Here is a 27,631-nt window from a genome sequence, read left to right as displayed (position 1 = left end):
CTATGAATTTTACCTCCAGGAGCTTGATCAGGTTCCCACAGTCAATATCAGCGGGGAAAAAAACCCTCATGGTTCCAGCAGAAGAAGAAGAAAAGGAATCATTTGGAAATACAACAGAGCATTCTGTTCTTGACAAGGTCTGCCCTTAAGAGAAACTATTTTACCAAAGCCTAATCTCTTGGGGTTTCATCAGCACCTAACCAAACTGGGGTAAGGACATACCCAGGTCCAGCCCATTCTAACCATCTATCCAACTTGAGGTGTATAAGTGAAGACTGAGAAGAACTTTTTTTTTCCTAAAGATTTTAGTTATTTATTTGACAGAGACGGAACAAGAGAGGGAACACAAGCAAAGGGAATGGAAGAGGGAGAAGCAGGCTTCCCGCTGATCAGGGACCCCCAATTCAGGGCTTGATCCCAGAACCCTGGGATCATGATCTGAGCTGAAAGCAGACATTTATTGACTGAGCCACCCAGGCACCCCTGAGAAGCACTTCTGAAATTCATACCCCAGTAGCAAAGGCTCACCAAAGGACTGAGACTTACTCATAGGACTATAAAACACTTCACTTCCCCCACACCTCACCATCTCACAACTAAAAGCTTATTTATCAGAGCTCCTTTTACTCAGTACATCACATTCAGCTTTCAACAAAAAACTATAAGACATACTAAAAGACAAAAAACAGAGCTTGAAAACACAAATCAAACACCAGAACCAGGGGCACCTGGGTGGCTCAGTGGGTTAAGCCTCTGCCTTTGGCTCAGGTCATCATCTCAGGGTCCTGGAACTGGGCTCCGAATCGGGCTTTCTGCTTAGCAGGGAGCATGCTTCCCCCTCCAACCCCACTGCCTGCCTCTCTGCCTACTTGCGATTTCTGTCAAACAAATAAATAAAATCATAAAAAAAAAAAAAATCAGAAACAGACTCATGTATGACAGGGTTGTAGGAATAATGAGACCAGTAATTTAAAACAACTATGATTTATATGTTAAGACCTCAAAGGGAAAAAGCAGACAACATGAAAGAACAGACGGGCACTGCAAGGAGGTGGAAATTCCAAGAAAGAATGAAAAAGAAATGCCAAGAACAGAGAATCCAAAAATGGACTCTCAACTCTATGCTCAACTAATTTCAACAAAGCAGAAAAGAATAGCCAATGGAAAAAAGATGGTCTTGGGGAACCTGGGTGGTTCAGTCAGTTAAGCGTAGGCTTTCAGCTCAGGTCATGGTCCCAGGGTCCTGTGATCAAGCCCCACATCAGGCTCCCTGCTCAGCAGGGAGTCGGCTTCTCTCTCTCTTTCTGCTGCTCCCTCTGCTGTGCTCTCTCATGATCTCTCTGTGTCAAATAAATAAATCTTTAAAAAAATTTTTTTATAAAGATGGTATCTTCAACAGATGGTGTTGGGAAAACTGGACAGCTACATGTAGAAGAACAAAACTGGACCATTCTCTTATGCCATACACTAAAATAACCTCAAAATGGATGAAAGATCTAAATGTAAGACAGGAATCCATCAAAATCCTAGAGGAGATCACAAGCAGCAACCTCTTTGACCTCGGCCACCGCAGCTTCTTGCTAGATATGTCTCTGGAGGCAAGGAAAACAAAAGCAAACATCAACTATTGAGACTTCATCAAGATAAAAAGCTTTGTTGCACAGCAAAGGAAACAGTCGACAAATCCATAAGACAACCTACCGAATGAGAGAAGATATGTGCACATCTTCAGATAAAGGACTAGTATCTAGAATCTATATAAAAAACTTAACAAACTCAACACCAAAGAATAAACAATACAATCAAGAAATGGGCAGAAGACATGTATAGTCACTTCTCCAAAGAAGACATCCAAATGGCCAACAGACACATGAAAAAGTGCTCAACATCACTAGGCATCAGGGAAATATGAATCAAAAACACAGTGAGATACCACCTCACACCAGCCAGAATGGCTAAAATGAACCAGTCAGGAAACAACAGACATTGGCAGGATGTGGAGAAAGGGGAACCCTCCTACACTATTGGGAATGCAAGCTGGTGCAGCCACTCTGGAAAACCATATGGATATTCCTCAAAAAGATGAAAATAGAGACACCTTATAAGCCAGCAATTGCACTAATAGGTATTTATCCAATGCCTACAAACAGTGATCTAAAGAGGCATCTGCACCCCAATATTTATAGTAGTAATGTCCACAAAAGCCAATCTATAGAAATTCCCATCAACAGATGAACAGATAAGGACGATGTGGTATGCATGTATAATGGAATATTACTCAACCATAAAAAATGAAATCTTAAAATTTGCAACAATGTGGATAGAACTAAAGGGTATTATGTTAGGCGAAATAAGTTAATCAGAGAAAGACAATTATATGATTTCACTCATAAGTATAATTTAAGAAACAAAACAGAGGATCAAAGAGAAAGGAGGGGAAAATAAAGATGAAATCAGAGAGGGAGACAAACCATGAGAGACTCTTAAGAAAACAAACTGAGGGTTGCTGGGGAGGAGATAGGTAGGGGTTTGGTGTAACTGGTTGATGGGCATTAAGGAGGGCAGTTGATGTAATGAGCACTGGGTGTTACATGCAACTGATGAATCACTGAACTCTGCCTCTGAAACTAATAATACACAGTATGCTAATTACTTGAATTTAAATATAATAAAGTAAAATTTAAAAACCCTACCAAAAAAAAAAAAAAAAAGGAAAAAGGAAATGCCAGACAAAGCAGAGAGGATTTTTAAGGAGAAAAAATACTCTGTATGATTACTATAATGAATTACTATATGTATAATTCTATAATTATAATCAATTACTACATGTATAATGACATCTGTCATTACTGTAATGACAGATGTCATTATACATTTGTCTAAACCTATAGACTATACAATACCAACAGAGAACCCTAGGGTGGTGCACTATGGCCCTTGGATGATCATGGTAGGTCAAGGTAGGTTTTTCCTTGGTTAAAAAAATGTACCATTCCAAGGGCGCCTGGTTGGCTCAGTCGTTAAGCACCTGCCTTGGGCTCAGGTCATGATCCCGTGGTCTTGCTCAGCAGGGAGCCGGCTTCTCCCTCTACCAGTGCCCACTGCTCCCCCTAGTTGTGCTCACTTGCTTTCTCTCCCTGTCAAATAGATAAATAAAATCTTTAAAAAAGAAAATGTACCATTCTGGTGAATAATGATAATGATGGGAGAGGCTAACATGTAAAGGGGCCAAGAGCATATGGGAAATTTCTGTAATCTTCCTACTATAGTGTAAGCCCTGGTAGTTGCTTTTGTTTTTGTTGGGCTTTTTTTTTTTTTTTTTTTGGTAATCCAAGTGCCTGAATTTTGACCTCAATTTTGATTGCCAAGGCATGCACTTCAAAGAGGTATCCACTTCTAAGACCCCTATCACAGAAAAACACAATGCCAGCCATAAGACTAAATAAAGAGCCAGGTCACCACCTCCCCCAACAGGTTCCTTTGCTTTAGAGATCTTGGTAGATTTAGATAAGTGACCATTTTCTGTGTTCTAAATTCCACTTTTATGTTTTAAATTCACCAATAAAGAGTGAACCTGTGAAACCCCAGGCCCCTGTCCTTAGATTCCCCCCAAAACAGCAGAACCCCAGGTCCACACTCTATCTCTTTCTCTACCCATGACCTCACTGTGTTGCCCCAGGTGTGCTGTATACCCTCCAGAACCTATGAATAATAAAACTTGTTGTTTTTCAAAGTTTCCTGCTTGCAGTCATAGTAAGAGCCACAAGAGCCAGTCCAGCAACAACAGTGGTAATTAAGAGGCTGAGATCAGCACAAAACATTTCCTGTCAATTTTGCTTTAAGCCTACGAAAGACTCATTTTAGACCTAAAGACACCTGCAGATTGAGAATAAGGGGGTGGAGGTAGATGCAAATAGATATTAACAGAAAATTCAGTTCGAGTAGCAATCCTTTATTGGAAAAAGTAGACTTTTTTGTTCTCATATTGTTTGTTGTTTTTGTTTTTTAAGCAGGCTCCATGCCCAGCACTGAGCCCACTGTGAGGCCTGAACTCAGGATCCTGAGATCGAAACCTGAGCTGAGATCAAGAGTCAGTCACTAAACCGACTGAGCCACCCAAACACCCTGGTTCTTGTATTGTTTTTCTTTGCTTGGTACCAGGGTAATATTGGCCTCATGAAATGATTTTGAATGTGTTCCCTCTATTCCATTATTGGTAACATTTTTTTAAAAAAGATTTCATTTATTTATTTGACAGAGAGAGACACAGCGAGTGAGGGAACATAAGCAGGGGCACTGGAAGAGGGAGAAGCAGGCTTCCCACTGAGCAGGGAGCCCGATGCAGGGCTCAATGCCAGGATCCTGGGACCATGACCTGAGCTGAAGGCAGACACTTAACGACTGAGCCACCCAAGTGACCCCTATTGGTAACATTTGGATAAAGACTGTCATTTATTACGTATTTTAATGTTTGGTAGAATTCACCAATGAAACCATGGGGTCTTGGGCTTTTCTGTGCTGGGAGATTTTTGATTCCTAATTCAATCTTCATTCTTATTATTGGCCTAAGAAGATTTTGTATCTCTTGGATTCAAGATTCATGATTCAATCTTGGTGACTTCTGGGTTTTTAGGATTTATCTGAGTTTTCTCCTAAGTTATCTGATATTTTAGTATATAATTGTTTATAGTAATCTGTTACCACACGATGTGTTTCTGTGGGTATCTGTTGTATTGTTTTCTCTTCCATTTCTCATTTTGGTTTTTGAGTCTTCTGTTTCTTCTTAATGTAATTAAACCAATAGCTTTGCGCAGTGGCAGTATCGTAGCCAATGAGGTTTATCCGAGGCATGATTATTGCTAATTGAATGTAATTAAACCATTGCCAATATATATATTTTTAAACAGATCATTATTTTCAATATTATGTTATTATTTATTCTTGTCTCTATTTATTTGTTTCTAATTATTTTTTGTTTCCTTCTCTACTAAATATTAGGTAAGTCTCTTCTTTTTCTAGTTCCTTGAGGTGTAAAGTTGTTTATTTCAACTTTTTTAATTTTTATGCTCTTTATTTTTATTTTTTTACAGATTTTATTTATTTATTTGACAGAGAAAGAGAGAGCACACAAGCAGGGGGAGCAGCAGGCAGACGGAGGGGGAAAAGCAGGCTCCCACTGAGCAGACAGCCCCACATGGGGCTTGATCCCAGGACACTGGGATCATGACCTGAGCCAAAGGTAGACACTTAACTGACAGAGCCACCCAGGCATCCCTTTTTTTTTGTTTAAGATTTTATTTATTTGAGGGGCTCCTGGGTGGCTCAGTGGGTTAAGCCTCTGCCTTCAGCTCAGGTCATGATCTCAGGGTCCTGGGATCAAGCCCTCTGTTGGGCTCTCTGCTCAGCGGGGAGCCTGCCTCTCTGCCTACTTGTGATCTCTGTTTGCCAAATAAATAAATAAAATATTTTTTAAAAATTCATTTATTTGAGAAATACAGTGCACAAGTTGGGGGGAGGGGCAGAGGGAGAAGCAGACTGCCCCCCTGAGCAGGGAGCCTGACATGGGGCTCAATCCCAGGACACTGGGATCATGACCCAAGCCGGAGTCAAACACTTAACTGACTGAGCCACAGGTGCCCCTCAAATTTTTTTCTTAATACAAACACTTACAGCATAAATTTCACTCTAACATCTGCTTTTGCTTCATCCCATAGGTTTTGGAATATTGTCTTTTCCTTTTGTTTTGAGATAAATTTTGCTTTGCTAATTGCTTTCTTATTAGGTCAATTGCAGTAGTATAGTGCTTAATATTTACATATTAAATATTTAATATTTATAGTGTAGATTTTTCAGCTTTATTTTATTGTTGATCTTTAGTTTTATACCACTGTGGTTGAAAAATATACTTGGTGTGATTTCAGTTTCCATAAATTTTAATATTTGTTATGTCTCTTTTTATGATTTAACCAGGGTATTCTTCTGTGTGTACTTGAAGAGAATGTGTATCCTATTTTTCTTGGATGAAATGTTTTATATACATCTTTTACAACCATGTCTTCTGAAATATGTTTTAAGTTCTTGCTGAAAAAAAATAACTTTAATGAAGGTACTTGTTTAAAATAAAGCATATCAGAAGAGAGGTGGAGGTGTTGGGTGAAACACCTGAAAGGGATAAGAGATTACATTTATGATGATGAGCTGAGTAATTATGTATAGAATTGTTGAGTCACTATATTGTACACCTGAAACTAATATAACACTGTATGTTAACTACACTGGAATTAAACTACACTGGAATTAAACTAAAAAACTTAATAATAAAAATTTTCTTGCCTTTTTTTTTTTTAAACATTATTTATTTATTTATTTATTTGACAGAGAGAGAGATCACAAGTAGGTAGAGAGGCAGGCAGAGAGAAGGGGGAAGCAGGCTCCCCACCAATCAGAGAGCCCAATGCAGGGCTCAATCCCAGGACCCTAGGATCATGACCTGAGCCAAAGGCAGAGGCTTTAACCCACTGAGCCACTCAGGCACCCCAAAATTTCACTTTAAACATAAAACTTTTCTAAAAAATTCTTTGGGGCATCTGGTTGGTTCAGCTGGTATAGAGCATGCAACTCTTGATATCAAGGTTGTGAGTTTGAGTCTCATGTCAGGTGTAGAGATCACTTAAAAATAAAAGATCTTTTTTAAAATAGTCTTTTGGGGTGCCTGCATGGCTCAGTTGATTAAGCATCTGCCTTCGGCTCAGGTCATGATCCTGGAATCCCAGGAAATATCCCCCGCATGGGGCTCCCTGCTTAGCAGGGAGTCTGCTTCTCCCTCTGCCCCCACCCTGGTCATGCGCACACTCTCTCTCTCTCTCTCTCAAATAAATAAAATCCTTTAAAAAAAAAAAAAAAAAGCAATAGAGGGAACAAAAATGATTGAAAATTTTGTCTTACCAGAATTAACATCAGCATGTAACAGCCTAAGACATTCGTTTTCTGTTCCCCTATCAACAACTCATCAGGCATCTGTCTACAAACAAAAGGGCCTTTGTGGGAGTTGTGGGAAACAGCACCAGATGCCAAGAGACTGAGGCATCTCGCCCACATGTGCATCTGGTAATAGGCAGACAGACTCAGCATCGGCTGCAGAAGAGTCAGTGAACCTGCCCCAACCCCTTATGGCCACAGTCAGGGAAAATCTGCAGATCCCAATGAATGAAAAAGAATGGGTGGAAATCCAGCTTCCCTAGCGCAGGAGATTCCAGCATGGCCCTGGTGGTGCAGTGGAGTGGTAATCAGAAACTCTGCTGGTGCTGTTCCTCCCCAACACAACACAGTCGGATGAACTCTCACAGCACCCTCTCCCAAGCAGGAAAAGGAGAGTGGGAGTTAATGCCCAGCCATCCCTGTTGAGTGAGATGCCAGTGGGGAAACCCATTTCTCTCTGGCAGCACCCAGAGTACTGAGACTGGACCTCCATAACTGGTGGGAGAAGATCAGGAAAAAGGCAAATGAGAATATCAAAGGGCATTGAAGGGATGCAGTTCCTGCTGACTGTGCTCAAAACTTTATCAGGAAGCTGGTCCATAAGCCTAAGGGAGAACCTCACCTGACAATCTCCCCACTGAGCCCATGAGCAGCCCAACACCCTGAGTACTAAACTCACACCTCCTCTGACTCTGCAACAGCTCCTGGCATACACGTCCCAGGTAAGGTGGCAAGTGTTAAGTCTGATAAATGAGTGCTATCAGAAAAACGGACTAATATCTATCAGCAAAGAAGAAACCAGAAACTTGAGTTATAGTGCCACTTTCAAGAAAACAAAAGAAGTTAACAACAGCTAGCCTGGTGGTTTATAAGACTCAGAAAAGAGATAAGAGCTTAAGAATTGTGTCTGTCACATGAAGAAGCAAAAATGTGGTGAAGACATAGCCACATAAGGAGAAGAAAACCCCGGATACTACAGGACCAGCAGTCTACCCCATTTGAAGGTAACTAGCAAAAATTTGAGGAAGTATCTGCTACCTTAGGCAAAAAGAGCAATGCAAACCTAAAAGAACATGAAAAATCCAGGAAACACATCATCACCTAAAGATAACAATAATCTTCCAATAACCTAACTCAAAGGCACAGAATTTAACAAGCTACATGATAAAGAATTCAAAATAGCTGGTTAAGGAAACTCAACAATTCAACCAAGTACATCAGCAAAATGAGAAATCTACAAAGAGAGAGAAATCATAAAAAAGAGGCAAACAGAAATGCAATGAATGCAATGAAAAATGCCATATGCCAAAGTGCATCTCTATGTAGAGGAGATCAAATGGAAGACATAATAAGTGAGCTGGAAAACAAAAACTATGAAATAACCTGATCAGAAATGAACAAGAAAAAGAGAATGAAAAAGAACACAGAATGCCTATATGATCTACAGGATAACATTAAATGTACAAATATTAGAATAATCAGGATTTGAGAAAGAGCAGAGAGCCAGAAAGTTTATTTAAAAAGACAAGACAGGGGGGCGCCTGGGTGGTTGAGTGGGTTAAAGCCTCTGCCTTCGCTCGGGTCATGATCCCAGGGACCTGGGATCGAGCCCCACATCGGGCTCTCTGCTCAGCAGGGAGCCTGCTTCCTCCTCTGTCTCTCTGCCTCTCTGCCTACTTGTGATCTCTGTCTGTCAAATAAATAAATAAAATCTTCCCAAAAAATTAAATAAATATTTAAAAATAAAAAGATAAAAGCTGTCAACTTTCCAAACCTGGGGATACAACTGGATGACCAAGTTCAGAAAGCTAACAGATTACCCAATTATCTCAATGCAGAAAGACCTTCTCCAAGACAAAATATAATAACATTGTCAAAAACAAACACAGAGAATCCTAAAAGCAGCCAGAAAAAAGACTGTAATCTGAAAGGAACACCCATTTGGCTATCAGCAAGTTTCTCAGCATAACTCTGTGCCAGGAAAAGTAAAATGACATATTCAAAGTGTTAAAAGAAAGTGTCGACCAAGAATACTGTGTCTGGCAAAGTTAGCTTCAAATATGAAGGAGAAATGAAGATTGTCTCAGACAAACAAAAGCTGAGAAAGTGCATTACCACTAGTCTGCCTTGCAAAAATGCTGAAAAGAGTGCTTCAAACTGAATGAATGAAGAAACTAATTGGTGACATGAGAACATATGAAAGTATTCTACAGAACAGTAAAGAGAAACATACAGCCAGATCTAGAAAACTGTAATTGTAGGGACGCCTGGGTGGCTCAGTCAGTTGGGCATCTGCCTTCAGCTCAGGTCATGATCCCAGGGCCCTGGGATCAAGTCCCACATCAGTAAAAGGGTAGATAGAGCTTTGTATGCTACTGAAGTTAAGTTGTTATAGGGTTAAAAGTGACAGCTTTATCTATGAGATATTTTATATAAATCCCATGGTAAACACAATGCAAAAACAGAACAGATTCACAAGAGAAAGAAAGGAAAAACAGAGCATACCACTACAGAAAAGCACCACTTTATAAAAGGCATAAACAGAGGGAAAAACAAACTATGAAAATACAAAACAATCAGAAAGCAATTAATAAGATGGCATTATTAAGTCCCTATATGTCAACAAATAACTCTAAATGTAAGTGGATTGAATTCACCAAGAAAAAGGCAAATAATAGCTGAATGGATTTTTTTTTAAAGGACCCCCCCCAAAAATAGTTGGCCTAAAGGTAACTTCAGATTTAAGGACACACACAGGCTGAAAGCAAAGAGATGACAAAAGATATCCCAAACAAGTAAAAACCAAAAGAAAGAGAGGTTGGTTATGCTTATATGAAACAAAATAAACTTTAAGCCAAGAACAGTAACAAGTGACAAAAAAGGTCATTATAGAATGATAAAGAGGTCAATTCATCAAGAGGATATAACAATCGGAAACATATACCAATCCAACAACAGAACACCTAAATATATTGACATATACATTAAATACTAACAGAACTAAAGGGAGAAATAGACAATAAAAGAATAGAAGGGGACTCCAATACTCCACTGTCAGCAATGGACAGATCATCCAGACAGAAAATCAACAAGGAAATATTGGATTTGGACCATACATGCATTATATCAAATGGACCTAACAGACATTTATAAATAAAGTAATCCCTATCAAAATTCCAATGACATTTTTTTTTAAGATTTTATTTATTTATTTGACAGACAAAGGTCACAAGCAGACAGAGAGGCAGGCAGAGAGAGAGGAGGAAGCAGGTTCCCTGCTGAGCAGAGAGCCTGATATGGGGCTTGATCCCAGGACCCTGAGATCATGACCTGAGCTGAAGGCAGAGGCTTTAGCCCACTGAGCCACCCAGGCACCCCTCCAATGACATTTTTAATAATAATAAAAAAAAAACAGGGAAAACAAAATTTGTAAAAGACCCCAAATAACCAGAGCAATCCTAAGAAACAAGAACAAAACTAAAGGTATCATACTTCTTGTTTTCAAACTACACTACAAAATTATAGTAATCAAAACAGTACGGTACTGGCACAAATACAGAATAGAATTAAGACCCCAAAATAAAGCCCCACATACACAATCACCTAATTTTTTTAAGCAATTACTATGCTCAATGTGGGGCTGAAACTCATGACCCCAAAATCAAGAACAAGTGAGCCAGCCAGGCACCCCTAGAATCAACTAATATTTGATAAGGGTGACACAAATATTCAATGGCATAGTACTCAAAAGCATAGTCTCTTCAAAAAATGGTGCTGGAAAAACTGGACAACAAGCAGACAAATGACTAAACCCTTTCTTATACCACTCAAAATGGATTAAAGACTATGTTATAAGATCCGATATTATAAAATCCTATGGTGATAATCATATTGCAATATATAAATATCATATCAACACACTGCACACCTTAAACCTACACATTATATGTCATTTATCTCAATGAAAAGAAAGAAAAGAAAATTTTCCCTTATCTACTGATTGCCTACTGGGAAATATTCCATCCAGGGCGCTTGAGTGGCTCAGTCGTTGGGTGTCTGCCTCCAGCTCATGTCATGATCCCGGCATCCTGGGATCGAGCCCTGCATCTGGATCCCTGCTTGGCTGCAAGCCTGCTTCTCCCTCTCCCACTTCCCCTGCTTGTGTTCCCTCTCTCACTGTTTCTCTCTCTCTGTCAAATAAATAAATAACATCTTTAAAAAATTTTTTAAAAAAGGAAACATTCCATCCTCCTCCTCTTTTTCAGTTGTTGTAAGGATAAAACAAACCATTAAGAACCAAACCATGCATGCTCATGACATACCCCCTTCTCCTTCCTACCCTTTTCCTCTCTTCCTTTCCTACTCTTACTCTTGTTCCTTGGGTAGCTATCCCAGCTATTCAAGACCAACCAATTTCAGGATACAAAATCAATATAGAGAAATCCTTTGGATTTCTATACACTAACAATAAAGCAGCAAAAAGGGAAATTAAGAAAACAATCCCATTTACAATTGCACCAAAAACAATAAAATATTTAGGAATAAACTTATCCAAGGAGGTGAAAGACCTGTAATTTGAAAACTACAAAACACAATAAAAGAAATTAAAGATGACATAAACACATGGAAAGATATTCCATGCTCATGGACTGAGAGAACTAATACTGTTAAAATGTCCATACTACCCAAAGCAATCCACAAATTTATTGTAATCCTTATCAAAATACCAATAGCATTTTTGACAAAACTAGAACAAATAATCCTAAAATTTGTATGGAAGCATAAAAGATTCCAAATAGCCAAAGCAATCTTGAAAAAAAACAAGACTGGAGGTATCACAGGACACCTGAGTGACTTAGTCAGTTAGGCATCTGCCTTTGGTTCAGGTCATGACCCTAGGGTCCTGGGATGGAGCCCCATGACATCGAGCTCCCTGCTCAGTGGGGAATTTGCTTCTCACTCTCTCTCTGCACCCACTCTGACTCGCTCATTCTCTTCCCCCTCTCCATCAAATAAATAAATTAAAAAACAAAAAAACTGGAGCTATCAGAATCCCAGATTTCAAGATATACTACAAACTGTAGTAAGAAGAACAGTATGGTACTAGCACAAAAATGGACACACAGATCAACAGAACAGAATAAAGAGCCCAGAAATAAACCCACGATCATTTGGTCAATTAATCTTTGGCAAAGGAGGCAAGAATGCACAATGGAAAAAAGACAGTCTATTCAACAAATGGTGTTGGGAAAACTGGACAGTTACATGTAAAAGAATTAAAATGGATCATGTTCTTACACCATACAGAAAAACAAACTCAAAATGGATTCAAGACCTAAATAGGAAACCTGAAACCATAAAAAATCCTAGAAGAGAGCACAGACAGTAATTTCTCTGACATTGGCCATAGCAACATTCTCCTAGATATATTTCCTCAGGCAAGGGAAACAAAAGCAATGATAAATTATTAGGACTACATTAAAATAAAACAATTCTTCATAGCAAAGGAAATAATAAAACAAAAGACAATCTGTGCAATGGGAGAAGATATTTGCAAATTACATATCCATAAAGAATTACATTCCAAATTACATAAAGAATTTATATAACTCAACACCGAAAAAAAAAAAAAGGCAAATAATCCAATTTAAAATGGCCAGAAGACATGAACAGTCCTTTTCCAAAGACATCCAGCTGGCCAGGAGACACATGAAAAGATGCTCAACGTCTCTCATCATCAGGGAAATGCAAATCGAAACCACAATGAGATATCTCCTCAAACCTGTTAGAACGGCTAAAATCAACAACGTAAGAAACAACAACAGAAGGCAAAGATGTGGAGAAAAAGGAACCTCATGCACTGTTGGTAGGAATGCAAACTTGTGCAGCCACTGTGGAAAACAGTATGGAGGTTTCCTCAAAAAGTTAAAAATAGAATTACCAAATGCCAGGGTGGCTCAGTCAGTTAAGCGCCTGCCTTCAGCTTGGATCATGATCCCAGGGTTCTGGGATCAAGTCCCGCATTGGGCTCCCTGGTCAGCAGGGAGCCTGCTTCTCCCTCTGCCTGCCGCTCTGCTTGCTTGTGCTCTCTCTCTCTGACAAATAAATAAAATAAAATCTTTTTTTAAAATTTAAAAAATAGAATTACCAAATGATCTAGTAACTACATAATGGATACTTACCTAAAGAAAATGAAAACACTAAATCAAAAAGATATATGCCCCCCTCTGTTTACTGCAGCATTATTTACAATAGCCAAGATATGGAAGCAGTCCAAGTATCCATCCACAGAAGAATGGACAAAGAAGACGGGGTGTATATATATACAATGGAATATCACTCAGCCATAAAAAGAATGAAATCTTGCCATTTGCAACAACATGTATGGAACTAGAGAGTATAATGCTAAGTGAAGTTAGACAAGGACATAATACCATATGATTTCACTCATATGTGATATACAAGAAAAAAACAAAGAAAGAAAGAAAAAGACAAACAAAAAAAAAGACTTTTAAATATAAAGGACAAATTGGTGGTTGCCAGAAGGAAGCTGGTAGGTGGATGGACAAAATAGGTGAAGGGGATTAAGAGTACATATATTGGGATGAGCAATGAATAATATATAAAATTGGTGAATCACTGTATTGTTCATTTGAAATTAATATAACACAGTCTCTTGGTGCGTGGGTGGTTCAGTGGGTTAAAGCCAATCCTAGCCTATGAAAATCCAGCAGAGGTTGCTGGAAGTTTCTGGTGGATGCACGCAGTCAAATCCAGACTATGCCAGTGTTCTAGTAACAGCTCTCTGAATTTTAGCTGCAAATGGAAAAATGCAAGTAATCTCTTCAGAGAGTTATAAGAGAACAAACTATCTCTTAAGCTGAACATGAACAAGGACACAAGCACCTATTGCTATGACAGCATCCTAAAATCCAACCATGAAAGAGGATACCATGCATAAAAACTAACACAAAGGAAGAAGGGTAGAGATAAGAGACTTACAAAGAATTTACAGAGACTCCAGAGACTTACAGAAAAACAGAGCCTCAGCTGTGCCCAACTACCTCCTGACTCTACTATAAATGAGTAATATTTATTAATATTACTCACTTAATAATATTAAAGAATTAAAGCCAGAATCAGGTTTCTTTACTTGTAGCCAAATCCCTAACAGACTGGTACTATCTTTATAATCAGAAAAATATATATATTTAAAATATCAATGAATAAGTGGGGAAAAAACAGGACATGCTCAATGAAAGCTTATCAGAGAGATACTAATGATCCCTTCTACAACTTTTGCTGGATACTGCTACATACACCTCCTTCTCATATTATGTGATATTTTTAATTAAAACTGAGTCTGTACTTTTCAGGAAATGATTGGATACTCTAATCACAAGAAAAGCATCATTAGGATCAGAAGCATAGGATGGAAAGGAGTGTAAGGGATGGCAGACTGCCAAGCCTCAGAGCCTTTCCCGCTCTCCATCCCCTACCCTAATCTTCTTTATCAATTTCCATCACAGTAATAAATTGAACAGTTCAAAAGTCATGGCAATATTCTCAACTTGGACAAGATGACCTCTTTACACAGGGAAAGTGTTTTACTGCACTCTATCGAAAGAACTATTTGTTATTGTCAATGTCAGAATTGTCTTAATCGTTTATCATCTATCTATACCATCTATCTATACCATCTATACAATCTATACCATCTATCTCCCTTCTCCCTTATTGCTGAGTTAGTCTTGGTGCAGATAGTTAGAGCTCTTAGTTGGCATTCAGTCCGCAAGTTCTCAAGAACTAAAGTAGGAGTACTAGGGGAGTTTTCTCACATTCCTTCCTGCGATAACATCAATGATGTGGGACTCTGGCCTACTCTCTCAAGTCTCTCTTTCTCCCTTTTCCTGCCTCCTCACTCAACCTAGACCCACACAAGTTTCTTTTTTCTATTTGTATACCCATGCTATTTAATGTGGTAACACACACACACACACCCACACACACACTCTCTCTCTCACACACACTCACAAAACCAATGAAGAAGAGTGCGATGCACACCCTTGGTCTTGAAAGTTACCGCTCGTCTATCATCCTGCAGGCTCAGCACCATCTCCCAACCCTGTTCTTCCTAGCCCCTGCACACAAGCCTCCAGCAAGTACCTCGTCTTCCACCTCCCACATCCTCTACAGGCAAGAACTGCTTCGAGATCCTTCCCTCCAGCAGCAAATGCATCTACGTTGCCAACCATCATGATATTTTTCCTTCTTAGGTTAGAGGAAGGAGCATAGCAACTCCTACATAATCAATACTAAAATGATAACAAAAATACCCACAATATATGATGTCTCTCAACCTACATAAAGTTTTATGCTCCATTTGTGCTCTAGATCACATTATTTCCTCTCCTTGGTCCATTAATCCTTCTCCTCTCCAGCTTCTCAATGATCACTTTACCCTCAAATTCAAAGCCCTCAGACTTCCACTTCTAGCCAAGATAATGAAACAATGAGATTTACCCTTCCATCTGAAACAACTTAAAAAAAAAAAAATATATATATATATATATATATATATAAGAAGCAATGACTTTCCAGACCCTGAACATTAGACAACAAAGGACAATGATGCCTGAAAGATGGAAAACATGGGTGATCCTTTGCTTACAGCCTTGAAAGCATTTCCAGGCTGCAGCATCAGGAGGGGATCCTGGGTAGAGCCTGGTCAACTACTCAAGTTGAAGAGACGTGGCCAAGTCTTAAAAGACCAAAGTGAATCCACAAGACAAAGTGGCAGAAGGAGAGATGCAGACAGAGAAAACTCAGGGGATCTGCAGAGGGTCCCTCTTGGGTACTCAGCAGAGCACTGGAGGGCCAAAGTGCATGAGGAAAACTATGGAGGCTGAAGGAAAGACCTGAAAGCATGAAAGACAACAGTAATCAGAGCTCTCAGAGGGCCAGAATGCTTGGGGACACAGACATTCCACCTATAGCAAAAGCCAATAAGCAGAGAAACACTGTAATTAAGATGGACGTGCAACCTGAGGAGCTTCACAAAGCCAACAAAAGTAAAAGAGCAGCATCATTTTATCTAAAATCACTCCATAAATTTCAGTGACTTATGAGTGGCAAAGACGGGGAGTGGGGCATACTAAGTGCCTTCCTAGTGCCAGGCACTGGAGAGGGGTCAGTAGGACACAGTCCTGCCCTTGTGTGCATTCTGTAGTCATCAGGACAGATTCATCAACCTCTCCTTTGAGTTTTCCTTCAGTTTTTGGCCAGCAGTCAGCTAAAAGGCCCCTCCTTGGGGCGCCTTGGTGGCTCAGTGGGTTAGAGCCTCTGCCTTTGGCTCAGGTCATGATCCCAGGGTCCTGGGAATGAACCCTGCATTGGGGGGGGGGGGGTCTCTGCTCAGCAGGGAGCCTGCTTCCCCATCCCCCACCCTCTGCCTGCCTCTCTGCCTACCTGTGATCTCTGTCAAGTAAACAAATTTTAAAAATAAATAAATAAATAAAATAAAAGGTCCCCTCCTTAAAAAAACCCTCTTTCAACCCCCTAACAACTATAGAGTAGTCTGCTTTCCTTTCTGGACTGTATTCTTCACAATTCCTAATAATCACTTATTATTACTATATGACTATGATTATTATTTTCTCCCACGCACATATAGAATATGAGCTCTCTAAGCGAAGAAATCACATCTGTCAACTTCACCACTGTACCTTCTGTGACCAGCACAGTATATAACCACTGAAGGTACTCAAACGCTTACTGAATAAATGAAAACAAGAGCTATAACCAGGATAAGTTTACTGATGACCAGCATTTCCTAGGCTAGTTAGCCCCAAATCCTTAGCTTTGGCTCCTTTAGTTATGAAGGAGCCTATGAAGTACTCATACCAAGTACTCACCTCTACCTGAGTAACATTGACGACCAGCACCACCACCATCAGCACTGCAAGCAGACAGCAGAAAAGCCGTAGTTTGAAGAAATTGAGCCACATTGTCTGTCTGTGTCTTGATCACCCATGGCCGACGCCATGCTACCTTCACTCCTTAAAACTCCATGTCTTCGTTCTTCTGATCTGCAGACGAGCTTTTAGTTGAATTTGTTTGTTTTCCGCTAGTATCATTAAGAGCTCTTTGTATGGAGGAGAGGCTAGGATTGACTTAAGAAGCACACTTTTCTTCAGAGGAGTCCTTCAAACAGGGAAGATGAGAATACAGATCACCAACTCCAACAGCCAAATGTGTGGTAAGAGGAAAGGTGCCACACTTCCTCTTCCTGAACCCTCTCAAAGGCCAAAGTCATGAGGGGAAAGCAAAGAGCCACAGCGCAGTTAGATCTGTTGTGCATTCAATTTGCTCAAACCCAACCCCAGAGTTCCATACAAATACAGTGATATTTGTCCTGCAAATTTTAGATTTTAACTTTGAAGAAGGCAAAGAAGAATGTCTTCAAACCCTTAGAATTAGAAAATTAAAGTCACTGTTAAATTTCTAGAGATCTAAGTAGATAAAATCACTCCCCTTCCCTTATAGCTCAAGTTACATAACACTCCTAAAGTGATTGTATTTGATGAGCATTAAAAGGAAACCTGCTGATTTTATGAGGAGTTCTGTGAGACTGTGCAAACCATCCCCATCTCCTCTAGAAAACAAGGAGTGCTGTCCCCCTGCACAGCAGAAGACATGAAACACCCTTTGGATGTCCAGCTCCTGAGGGAGGATGCTCCCTCAGTAGAGTAACAGGGCCCAGGAGGGAAGACACTTACCCTGAAGATAGAGGAAAGAAAAGCTAAGCCTGACGATTAAGAGGAGACCCAACTCCCTCATCATAACTGCTAGAGGCAGAGGACTTCAGAGCCTGCCACTCCTACCTGTTCTCACATAATGAATTCAAAATGCTCTCCCCAGTTTTTATTTTGGTATAAACAGAAAAAAATACTAGTGTTTTGTTTCTAGCTAGGCTCTCCATAGGGGGCAAGGTGGAGAAGTCATCGTGAAAGGGTGCATAACTATGGCGCAGAGGATCTGACTACTTCAACTGCACCAGCTCTTCCCGCAACGTTGTACTGGACCTGGCAAGCCGCCCTACTTCCCTCTCTCTTTCACTCCACCTGTCTAGTCCATTCCCATGCCACGAGGACCACAACTCCTCCTCATCTCTGCCTCATAAAGGAGACAGAACTAAGCTATTCTAACTTGCTCTCCATCCTCAGAAGTCCCACAGCACTTTCTTCTCACTTCTCAGCATTTTCACTCCTCTGTATTTGTATGTATTTCCTGTTCCTCCAACTAAACTATACCAATCATGATTTAAATAAAAAAAACAAAACAGAGGGGCACCTGGGTGGCTCAGTCGGTTGAGCGTCCGACTCATGATTTCAGTTCAGGTCATGATCTCAGGGTCGTGAGATCGAGTCCCACATCAGGCTCCGCACTTAGAGTAGAATCTGCTTCTCCCTCTCCCTCTGCTCCCCCTCCACAGCTCTCTGTCTCTATCTTCTCTCTCTCTCTCTCTCTCAAATAAATAAATATTTTAAAAATTAAAAATTAAAAATTAAAAAAAAAAAAACAACAGAAACCAGGGCACCTGTGTGGCTCAGCTGGTTAAGCATCAACTCTTGGCTTCAGCTCAGGTGGTGATCTCGGGATTGTGAGATCAAGCCCCAGTGCAGGGCTCTGTGATGAGCATGGAGTCGGCTTGTCCCTCTTCCTCTCCCTCTGCCCCTTCCCCCAGCGAGCTCTCTCTCTCAGATAAATAAAATCTTATAAAAACAAACAAACAAAAAAACAAAAAAGGGACAACTGGGTGGCTCAGTCACTTAAGTGACTGCCTTCGGCTCAGATCTTGATCCCAGGGTCCTGGGATTGAACCCTGTGTTGGGGCTCCCTGCTCAGTGGGGAGCCTGCTTCTCCTTCTCCCTCTGCTGCTCCCCCTATTTGTGCTCTCTGTCTGTCTCTTTCTCTCTGTCAAATAGATAAAATCTTAAAAACAAAACAAAAGAAAAAATACACAGAAACCACGCATCAGAGAAAAAGCAACTTAGTAATAACAATGTATCATATTTCTTGGATTCACCCACAGTACCTCCCCCTTACATGATATATATTGATGCAACAATCCACAGAACAAAAAATTATGGAAGCCTACTCTGCAGCACACACTGAACTAAGTGCCAGAAACTCCCATGGAAAAGCTTACACTTATATCAGACAAAAGGTATTTCCTCTCCTAAATTACGAATATTTATCCCTCTGCAGGCTCCCTGTACAGGGATACCAAGCACCGTGAAAGACTGCACTTAACCATTTGATGACCCCTCAACCCCACCCCTAACACCCAAGCACCCACTCATCCCAAAATGCCTGTAAATCCTGGGAAGGAATAACTATGAACCAAAAGAAATGACTCTGTCATCAGGGCCCAACTGCTCTTCTGTAGAAGAATAGTTGGCCATAAATATCATAGGCTTCCCTCATGCCCAGAGAGGGAGAAGACCAAAGACAATACTCCACGGAGATTCAGCAGCACCACAGTAAGCACTGTCTGTGTACTGCAGAAACACCAGCAGTTTCGAGAAGGTTAGTGTTATTCAGAGCCAGGTGGCAGCAGTGCAGCTGCGGTCAGGGGTGCAGAAGGATGGCAAGGGCAGCAGACTCCAGAACTACGGGGACCACAGGGACATAGGTAGCAAAGCAAATGTGCAAGAAACCCCTCATGGCCAAGGACTTCTACTGAAAGTTGTTACTGGAGGGGCATGCAAGACCTGACTTCTAGACCCATCTGTATATCTAAGTAGATGTGGTCTAAGGGGCACGTAGACCTCTCTTTGAAAAGACATATATGAAAATGTTCATAGTTGTTACCTCCGCACAGTTTTTTTTCTCCTTCATCTTTATCTTTGTGTCCTAAATTTTCACCAGGAAATAAAAATTACAAATAGAAAAAAGCAGGTTTCTAAAAGTAATAATTAACAACAAGCCATAAGGAGAAACACAGCATTAAACCAAATACAGAAAAACAATTCAATTTAAAATGAAAAATTTAGGGGCACCTGGGTGGCTCAGTGGATTAAGCGTCTGCCTTAGGCTCAGGTCATGATCTCAGGGTCCTGGGATCGAGCCCCACATCAGGCTCTCTGCTCAGTGGGGAGCCTGTTTCCCTCTCTCTCTGCCTGCCTCTCTGCCTACTTGTGATCTCTCTCTCTGTTAAATAAATAAAGAAAATCTATTACAAAATAAATAAATAAAATGAAAAATTTCAAAGTGAAAGAAGAAATCTCTAACCGTTCTCTACTGTCTTCCTACAAATACAAAACCTACGCATTATACCAAGAAAGTTATTTAAAAAGACGGCAGGACAATATCATTCAGTATCTCAAACTGCCTTAGAATTGAATAAAAACAAAAGTGCTTGACAGAATGACTCTAAGGAAAAGTTTCCTAGACCAGCCAAAAGTAAAAATTTATTACTGAATGTTATTTACCTTTTTTAAAAAAATTTCCAGTTCCCAAGAAGAGATTAGAGCTTACATCTAACTTTCCTTCCAGTGTAAAGTCCTGAATTCAAGCAATCATGACAACGCTTATTCTTTTCTTGCCACATTCAAAGCACGGGTTGATGTTTCCTCACTTTTATACCATTCTTCCTGCTGCAACAAGATTACACACATGATATCCAGGTTAAAGATACCAAAATTAAGGAAAACATTTGAAATCAAGAGTACAGTTTTATCCAGAGATGCACAGAGATTTCAGTATAACAAAGTAGGAGAAACATTTCCTTTACTACTAATAACAAAATAGTAACTGGCTATTTTTTTATATATATATATATGTATGTGTGTGTGTGTATGTGTATATATATATATGTATATATATATATATACATATATATATATACACAGACTTAAACATGGCAAGTTACTCCCAGATCTGAGCTGAAGGTCAAATTTTATAATTAGCAATATAACTGAAAAAATATAAATCAAAGATAAAAGCTCCATATGTTACTTTTCTTAAAGACTAGAATAATTATGTACTTCAACAACCCATCCTACCACTATAGAAAATAAGAGGTATCTAGACAGATCCAAAAGTATGATTAATTCAGGAGGAATTTAAATTTGAGCGGTCTTGTTTTCAAATCCTCCTAATGTGTCAGTCCAGTCCACCACTTAGTCATGCCTCATATTTATGTTTGAAGGACAAGCAAAAAGTAAAATGCATGGTCTATTGGGTCTCTTCTGCCAAAGATGATTAAGACTACTTACCAGCCAATCTAACTTCTTTATGGCCTGTCACAATAACCCTAGACTGCCCCTATGTACGTGACTTCCTACCCCATCTCATAAGAGAATTACAGAGTGATTGTTTACATCACTTGGAATTAAAACTGTTAGTAACATCAATGAGATAGTTGAGTTCAGTACTAAAAAGAAAATTGGGCAGCAAACCCCTCCCCTAGGGAATTAGACAACCATTTCACAAAGATAAGGTATTACAGGATAACTACACATCCAGTTTCTGGGACAGTCCCCATTCTATATACCCTGAACTGCTATCCACATAAATATAATTATACTTGTCAGACCAAGTGTATAGAATTTTAATTTAAAATACGTGGACCCCCTACACAGAAGACAAATCATAGATCAACATGGAATATACCCAAACTTAAATATTTCTATATCAGGGGCACCTGGGTGATTCAGTGAGTTAGGCATCCAATGCTTGATTTCAGCTCAGGTCATGATCTCAGGGTTGAGATCGAGATTCTTCCTTTCTCTCTCTCTCTCCCTCTCCATCTGCCCCTCCCCCCTCTAAAAATTTTATATATCAAACTTTCCAAATTGCAGCTGTATAACTCATAAACACAGAGAAAAAAACTGATGGTTGCCAGAGGGGAGGGAAGTGGGGGGGTGCAAAATAGATGAGGAGGATTAAGAGGTACAAACTTCCAGTTACCAAATAAATAAGTCATGGGGATGCAAATGTAATATAGAGAACATAGTGAATAATATGGTAATAATTCCATATGATGACAGACAATAACTACGCTGATTGTGGTGATCATTTCATAATGTATATAAATGTCAAACCACTATGGTGAGCACCTGAAACTAATATAATATTGTATGTTAACCATACTTCAGTAAATAAATAACAAAGAGCACCTATATTTCACAGGTTGCTGGGTAAGACCCTGAAACTTAACAGGCCTGGATCCAGAGAAAGAACTGGAGCCATATCCATGAATATGACAATGATGGGTCACCAATAAGGTCAACCCTTGACAAAGAGGAAGCACAGCAGAAGTCTGCAAGACTTGTTTCCCCTGATTCCATTTCTCTTTCATTTATCCCCACCTCACACACCCAAAGTGCTGACTCACCACCCAGGCCTTCCCCTGCCCTTCTTCCAAAGCAGCACCCCATGCTTTCATGGGTAGGGGGGGACAGTTGGAGAGGAGACTAAAAGTAATCAGTTAAATAAGTGACAGAGTAGTAAGTGCTGTAAGAAAAAAATAAGGCACATTGATAGGCTGTGTTCTTTAAACTCGTATGCACATTAATATCATTCTGTAAGCTTTTAACAATGCCAATGCTTACACCAGACTCAACTAACTGAATCGGAATCTGTAGGACCAGGGCCTAAGAAACAGGTTTTTTAAAAAAGGTCTCCAAATGACTACTATAATATACTGCCAAACAGGGGAACCGCTAGTATGAGGTGGTCAGAGGTGTTATTTCTATCAGCGGGTCAGGCCTTTCCAAAATGATCTCTTAATTGTAACTCACACTGTCCCCTCAGGACAATCCGATTCCGAGATAACAGGGACAGCCAACCTCACTTCAGTGATCTATTCCTTCGTTTCCCTTCTCAGTAACAAATAACAGCATTTTATCAGGCCAGAGACTGCGGAGAGAAGAGACGAAGTACCGGCAAAGGAAAGCAGAACCCAAACACCTTGGAGCGTGCTGCTACCTCCACTGCATGGAATCAGACAATTAATGATCAGAGTCTGGGAGTCCCGCCAGCTTCAAGCACACCCTGATGTTCCAAATGATAACCACACTGAGGAAGGGGAAGGGCCACTGAGCAGTGTAGTTCTTCATCTTTAGGAAACTGGCAGCAATCCTCCTTTAGAGTAAATAATGAAAAGAAAGGAAATTTTTACAGACAATTACACACGAAATTTGTATAAATTCTGAAAGAGAATGCCACTTACCACCACCCTAGTGGCCTTTCATCAAGCGGAGACGGGTGACAGGCCCAGGTTTCCACATCACACCTTGCAAAGTCACACGCTTCTCTCCCCATACGACCTGAATCTGATGTCCCAAAGCGTCAGCTCAATAATGCCAGAAGAGCCCAAAGTGTGAGAGCATCACCAGGCAAGTGGCAGCTGGGCCCGGGGCAGCAGTGAGACCGGAGAATGGGGCCGAGGAGGCAGAAGTCGCAAAGTGCCCCGAACCGGGTTAGGAAGAGGTCTTCAGCTGCTGCACCTGCCCGCGTTGCACCAAGTCCGGAAAACTGAGCACAGAGATGCTCGCGTCAGCCCCGCCCCTTCCCCGCGGGAGCCGCAGCGGCTCGGGCAACTCAGGTCCGAAGCTACGGCAGCCGGAGGCTCCAATTCTGTCCCCGCCGAGGACGGAAGCCTTCCCTTTCTGGCTCCAGAACCCCCAGCCGTGACCCCCGAGTCTGCAGCTCCTCTGCACCAGGCTGGGGACTCAGGGGTCGGCGCGTGCGGAGAAAGGGGCTTCTCAGACTAGAGGCGCCCGCGAGGCGCCAGGCATTGGGTCCCTCGAGCGGCAGGGACCCAGCCCGGCGCCTGCGCACAAGCCGGAGTCCCGCACTCACCGCCGAGCCCAGCTATCCGCTGTGCTCTCTCTGGCCGCTAGGCATTCGGACTGCGGGATCCCGGGAGGCTGCTCCAGATTGTCTGGCCCCTGCTTCCTGGCCCCGCTACGTCTCCTCACCCCCGACCCCCGGCTACAATTGGTTGAACTCCAGGAGAGGCGGGCCGAGGATGCTGACTGACAGCCGCGGGCGCCGTGCGCGGAACGCGGAGCCTCGAGGCGAAGCAAGCGTAGTGGGCGCTGCTCGCGCAAGGGGCCGCTTTTCTTCTGCGCGCCGGGGGGGGGGAATCATACAGCTGTAGCCCTGTGGCCTGAGCTCTAGCCCCTGTTGGGACGGGCTTCTCTCGCCTTCGAACCTTAGGGTTTCCCAGGGACAGTTTCAAGGCTTTTTTTTCTTGTTAGCCAAAGTGACCATACTGGAGAAGCCCGTACTTGGGCCGTCTTCCCTGTCAGGGCGGAATATATTGTTTCTTCTGCCAGAAAGAAACACTATTGGCCACGCACGAGCTCTGGAACGGCAGGTCTTTCAATCTTTCCCTGCTTGGAATTAGTCGGCTTACTCTATTTGCTCTTAAAACAGCCTCGTTCCTTTTACTCTCCCTGTACATAACATAGGTCTTCTGACAAAAATGCCTGCATACGTTCTCCCATCCCCCAAATCTGGGTTATCCTATTTTGGACGTTCTTCTAAGCGGTAGAACGTCTGTAGCTATGTGAAATTCAGAAACTGAGAGGAGACCTTGAAGACAGATAAAGGACCTGCTCAGGAAGCCGGAAGGGATTGCGGGATGCTCCGTGCTCTTCAGTGCACAGTGGGGTTAATGGAATTTATCCCAACAAAACACAGACTCTAAAAATAGGCCTGCCCCAGACTATTATCTCAAGGTTGAAGAAGAATTAATACAAATTGCAACTAACATTAATTATTTTTACATTTACTGACCACAATGGACTCTACGTGCTTATTCAGATGTTTTCGTGGGAGAACTACATGCATGGGTGACCAGACGGATGGAAGAAAAGCAGTTTCTACATAACTGCCCACTCTTCTGGAGTAACCCTTTCATTCTCCTTCCTGGAGAAAGTCAGCCTTCCAAGGCCTGTTCATAAAAGGTGACTTCCGTTGCCTCTGCTAGAAGAAGATCCCCATATGATAAATTTGTGCTCTCAGTCCTATCTCCCAGACACCCCATCACCTATCTTTTACAGTTTGGCTGCCTGGTAAGCTGCAAATACTCAAACAGGAAGTGCTGACTTCTAAGTCAGGGTTTTGGATCACATTAGTGATCCCTGATAAACCCTTTCTCCCACAGGCACTCATAATCCTGAAGCATTTGAGTCATCTTACCTATATACAGTCATTTTGGCCACAAAAAGGAGTGACCAGGACCAGGGAGGCCTGCCTATCACTACTAGATAACTGCATATCACTTCAAATAACTCTTCAAAGTCACCACACTCCCAATGAAAAATACTATCATACAAAAAATATGCAATTAGGATCTTAGCCTGACTGGGGCTGACACACAGCTCTACCTCATACTAGCAGTGCCAGTCTAGGCAAATGATTTAACTTCTCTGGGCTCAATTCCTCAACTGTAAGTTAGGGGCAACAGTAACTGCACTTAAGAATAAATGAAATAACAACTGAAAGACCCCTAGCACAGTGTCCCAAATCTCTTCGATTAAATTCCTCACCTCAGGTTATGACATGGCATAAGGAATTTCTGAACACTACATTTATGATAATCAAACTTTGAAAGCTGGATAAAAATGAGGACATAAGGTTTGTATGTCATGATACAAAACCAAAGGAACTGTTCCTTTCTGACCTATCTACAAAAAAGTTTTGATGCTAATGTTACTCAATTTTATTTCTCTAACAACGCATGGGTCTGAGAGTTAGATAAGCAAAAAAGCAAATTAAGCCAGTTTCTGATGTAGTTAATTTGGTGGGTATTTACCAGCAACCTGGCTCCATCTCTGATGGCAGAAGCTTGGGGCACAAGCACTCCTGAGACCATGTCAGTTCCTGATTCACTTACTTTGCTTCTGAACTCTCTGAACAAGTGACTAAAATTTGGGCCCCCAAACCCCTTAAACCATTGTTCAAAATAAGTGACTACTGTCAGGTTAGGTACCAACCACTCTATTCCCAAAACACCATAAACCACGAGAAGATGTTGCCAAGGATAGGAGACTAGAAGGAAGAGGAATTTGGTGCCCGTATGAGTCTGTTCAGGCTGCTATAATAAAAATGCCATAAACTGGGGGGGGGGGGGGGCTTAAACAACAGAAATTTATTTTCTCACAGTTCTGAAAGTTAGAAGTCCCAGAGCAAGGTGTGAGCTGATTCAGTTCCTCGTGAGAGCTTTCTTATTGCCTTGGAGATATATACCTTTTGTTTCCTTCTTTTTCTTTTTTTTTTCTTTTTTTTTAAGGAACTCTGTGTGTGTGTGTGTGCACGCACATGCTGCGCACGCACATGTCAACACAGGTAGAGGGGCTAGAACTCAAGTACCTGGAGGCCTCAGGAGTTCTGCTGGGCAGTGCAAAGAAGCTTCTTTTCCTGCTACTTCATATCCTGTCTTTGAATGCTTCCAGCTCTCCATGCCGGTCCTCCTTCTCAGGGGGCCACAACTCCCCCTTGTGCTGTATGACATAGTCCTCAAACCACCTGGTCTGATTGGCAATCCAGAACATAGCCAGCCACAGGGAAGTTTAGGTAGCATGTCCTCTGAAACACCTCCAGCTTCACTCCCATCTTGTTTCTCTATGCCCCCCTCCTTTTATAAGGATATCAGTCTCATTGGATTAGTGCCCTACCCTTTTGACCTCATTTAACCTTAATTGCCTCTTGCTGAGAAAGGCAGTTTCATGCAAGCAGCCCTTCATACATACCGCCTTAGCCTAGAACACACCTAACCAAGAGACGAAAGAGTACTCACAGCTTGTGCTGGGCTTTTTGCCTTGTGGGGGACTTTCTTTGTGTGTTCCTTTATTTTGCTTAAGACACCTGAGAGTTCCTTCACTGCTTCCATCATTTGAGGACACACTAAGAAAATGGCCATCTGTGAATCAGAAAATTACCCTTACCAGACACCAAACCTACTGGTACCTTGATCTTGGACTTCTCAGTCCCAGAACTGTGAGAAATAAATTTATGCTGTTTATAAGCCACTCCGTCCCTGGAATTGTTATAGCAGCCCAAATGGAACTATCCACTCAAAAGTTTTCCAAAATCACTTAGGTCATCTCCCTTTTTCTTACGCCTCTTCAGTGGATTTATGTCATACACCTGTAATACTTAGATTCAGTTGTCGTAATCCACACTCCATCCTAAAATTGCCCCGACATCCTACTTGAAATTTTGGGGGTAAAATTTTCATATAATAAAGCTTCAGTCTTTGTGCACTATTCTAATAGTTTTAAAGCTCAGTATGTGATGATAAAGAGGTCAATTCATCAAAAATATCTAACAGTTGTAAATAATTAGATACAAATATTAGATATTATTAGATACATTTAGATAAATATTAGATATTATCTAGATATTAGATATTATTAGATATATTTAGATAAATATTAGATATTATCTAGATATTATTAGATATTAGATATTAGATTATTAGATATTAGATATTATTTAGATAAATATCGGATATACTATATAATTAGATATATTAGATATTATTTAGATATCAGATATTAGATGTTTTAGATATTAGATATTATTTAGATAAATATCAGATATACTATATAATTAGATATATTAGATATTA

General features: G+C 40.9%; 1 protein-coding gene, 1 non-coding gene and 1 pseudogene across 9 annotated transcripts in view; 1 reads left to right on the top strand and 2 right to left on the bottom strand.

Moving 5' to 3' along the window:
- The window catches only part of NXPE3 (neurexophilin and PC-esterase domain family member 3), a 44,914-nt gene extending 20,995 nt beyond the window's left edge, over nt 1–23,919 (bottom strand). Inside the window, exons 1-4 of one of the 8 annotated variants that reach the window (XM_032852085.1) lie at nt 23,219–23,919; nt 22,930–23,130; nt 20,475–20,639; nt 16,893–17,181 (exon numbers count right to left, since the gene is read on the bottom strand). In XM_032852085.1, the coding sequence (XP_032707976.1) occupies nt 16,893–16,985 (93 nt within the window). In that variant the 5' untranslated portion in view covers nt 16,986–17,181; nt 20,475–20,639; nt 22,930–23,130; nt 23,219–23,919. Of the gene's footprint in view, nt 1–16,892; nt 17,182–18,330; nt 18,348–20,042; nt 20,062–20,474; nt 20,640–22,381; nt 22,401–22,787; nt 22,906–22,929; nt 23,131–23,218 lie in introns of those variants that run through there. The other 7 variants (XM_032852084.1, XM_032852082.1, XM_032852088.1 and 4 more) reach the window with 7 other exon arrangements.
- Nucleotides 4,803–4,936, top strand: LOC116864850. Its single transcript, XR_004382102.1, has one exon. It is a non-coding gene; the product is annotated as a U4 spliceosomal RNA (small nuclear RNA).
- A 2,460-nt stretch (nt 23,920–26,379) lies between the features above and the next one.
- LOC116864794 lies at nt 26,380–26,742 on the bottom strand (annotated as a pseudogene).
- Between the last annotated feature and the right edge of the window lie 889 nt (nt 26,743–27,631).

Source organism: Lontra canadensis, unplaced genomic scaffold (assembly GCF_010015895.1).
Source record: "Lontra canadensis isolate GAN:19392208 unplaced genomic scaffold, GSC_riverotter_1.0 scaffold6, whole genome shotgun sequence".
Classification (NCBI taxonomy): domain Eukaryota; kingdom Metazoa; phylum Chordata; class Mammalia; order Carnivora; family Mustelidae; genus Lontra; species Lontra canadensis.
Note: the sequence above shows the minus strand (reverse complement) of the source record. Positions and strands in the feature narration are given on the sequence as shown.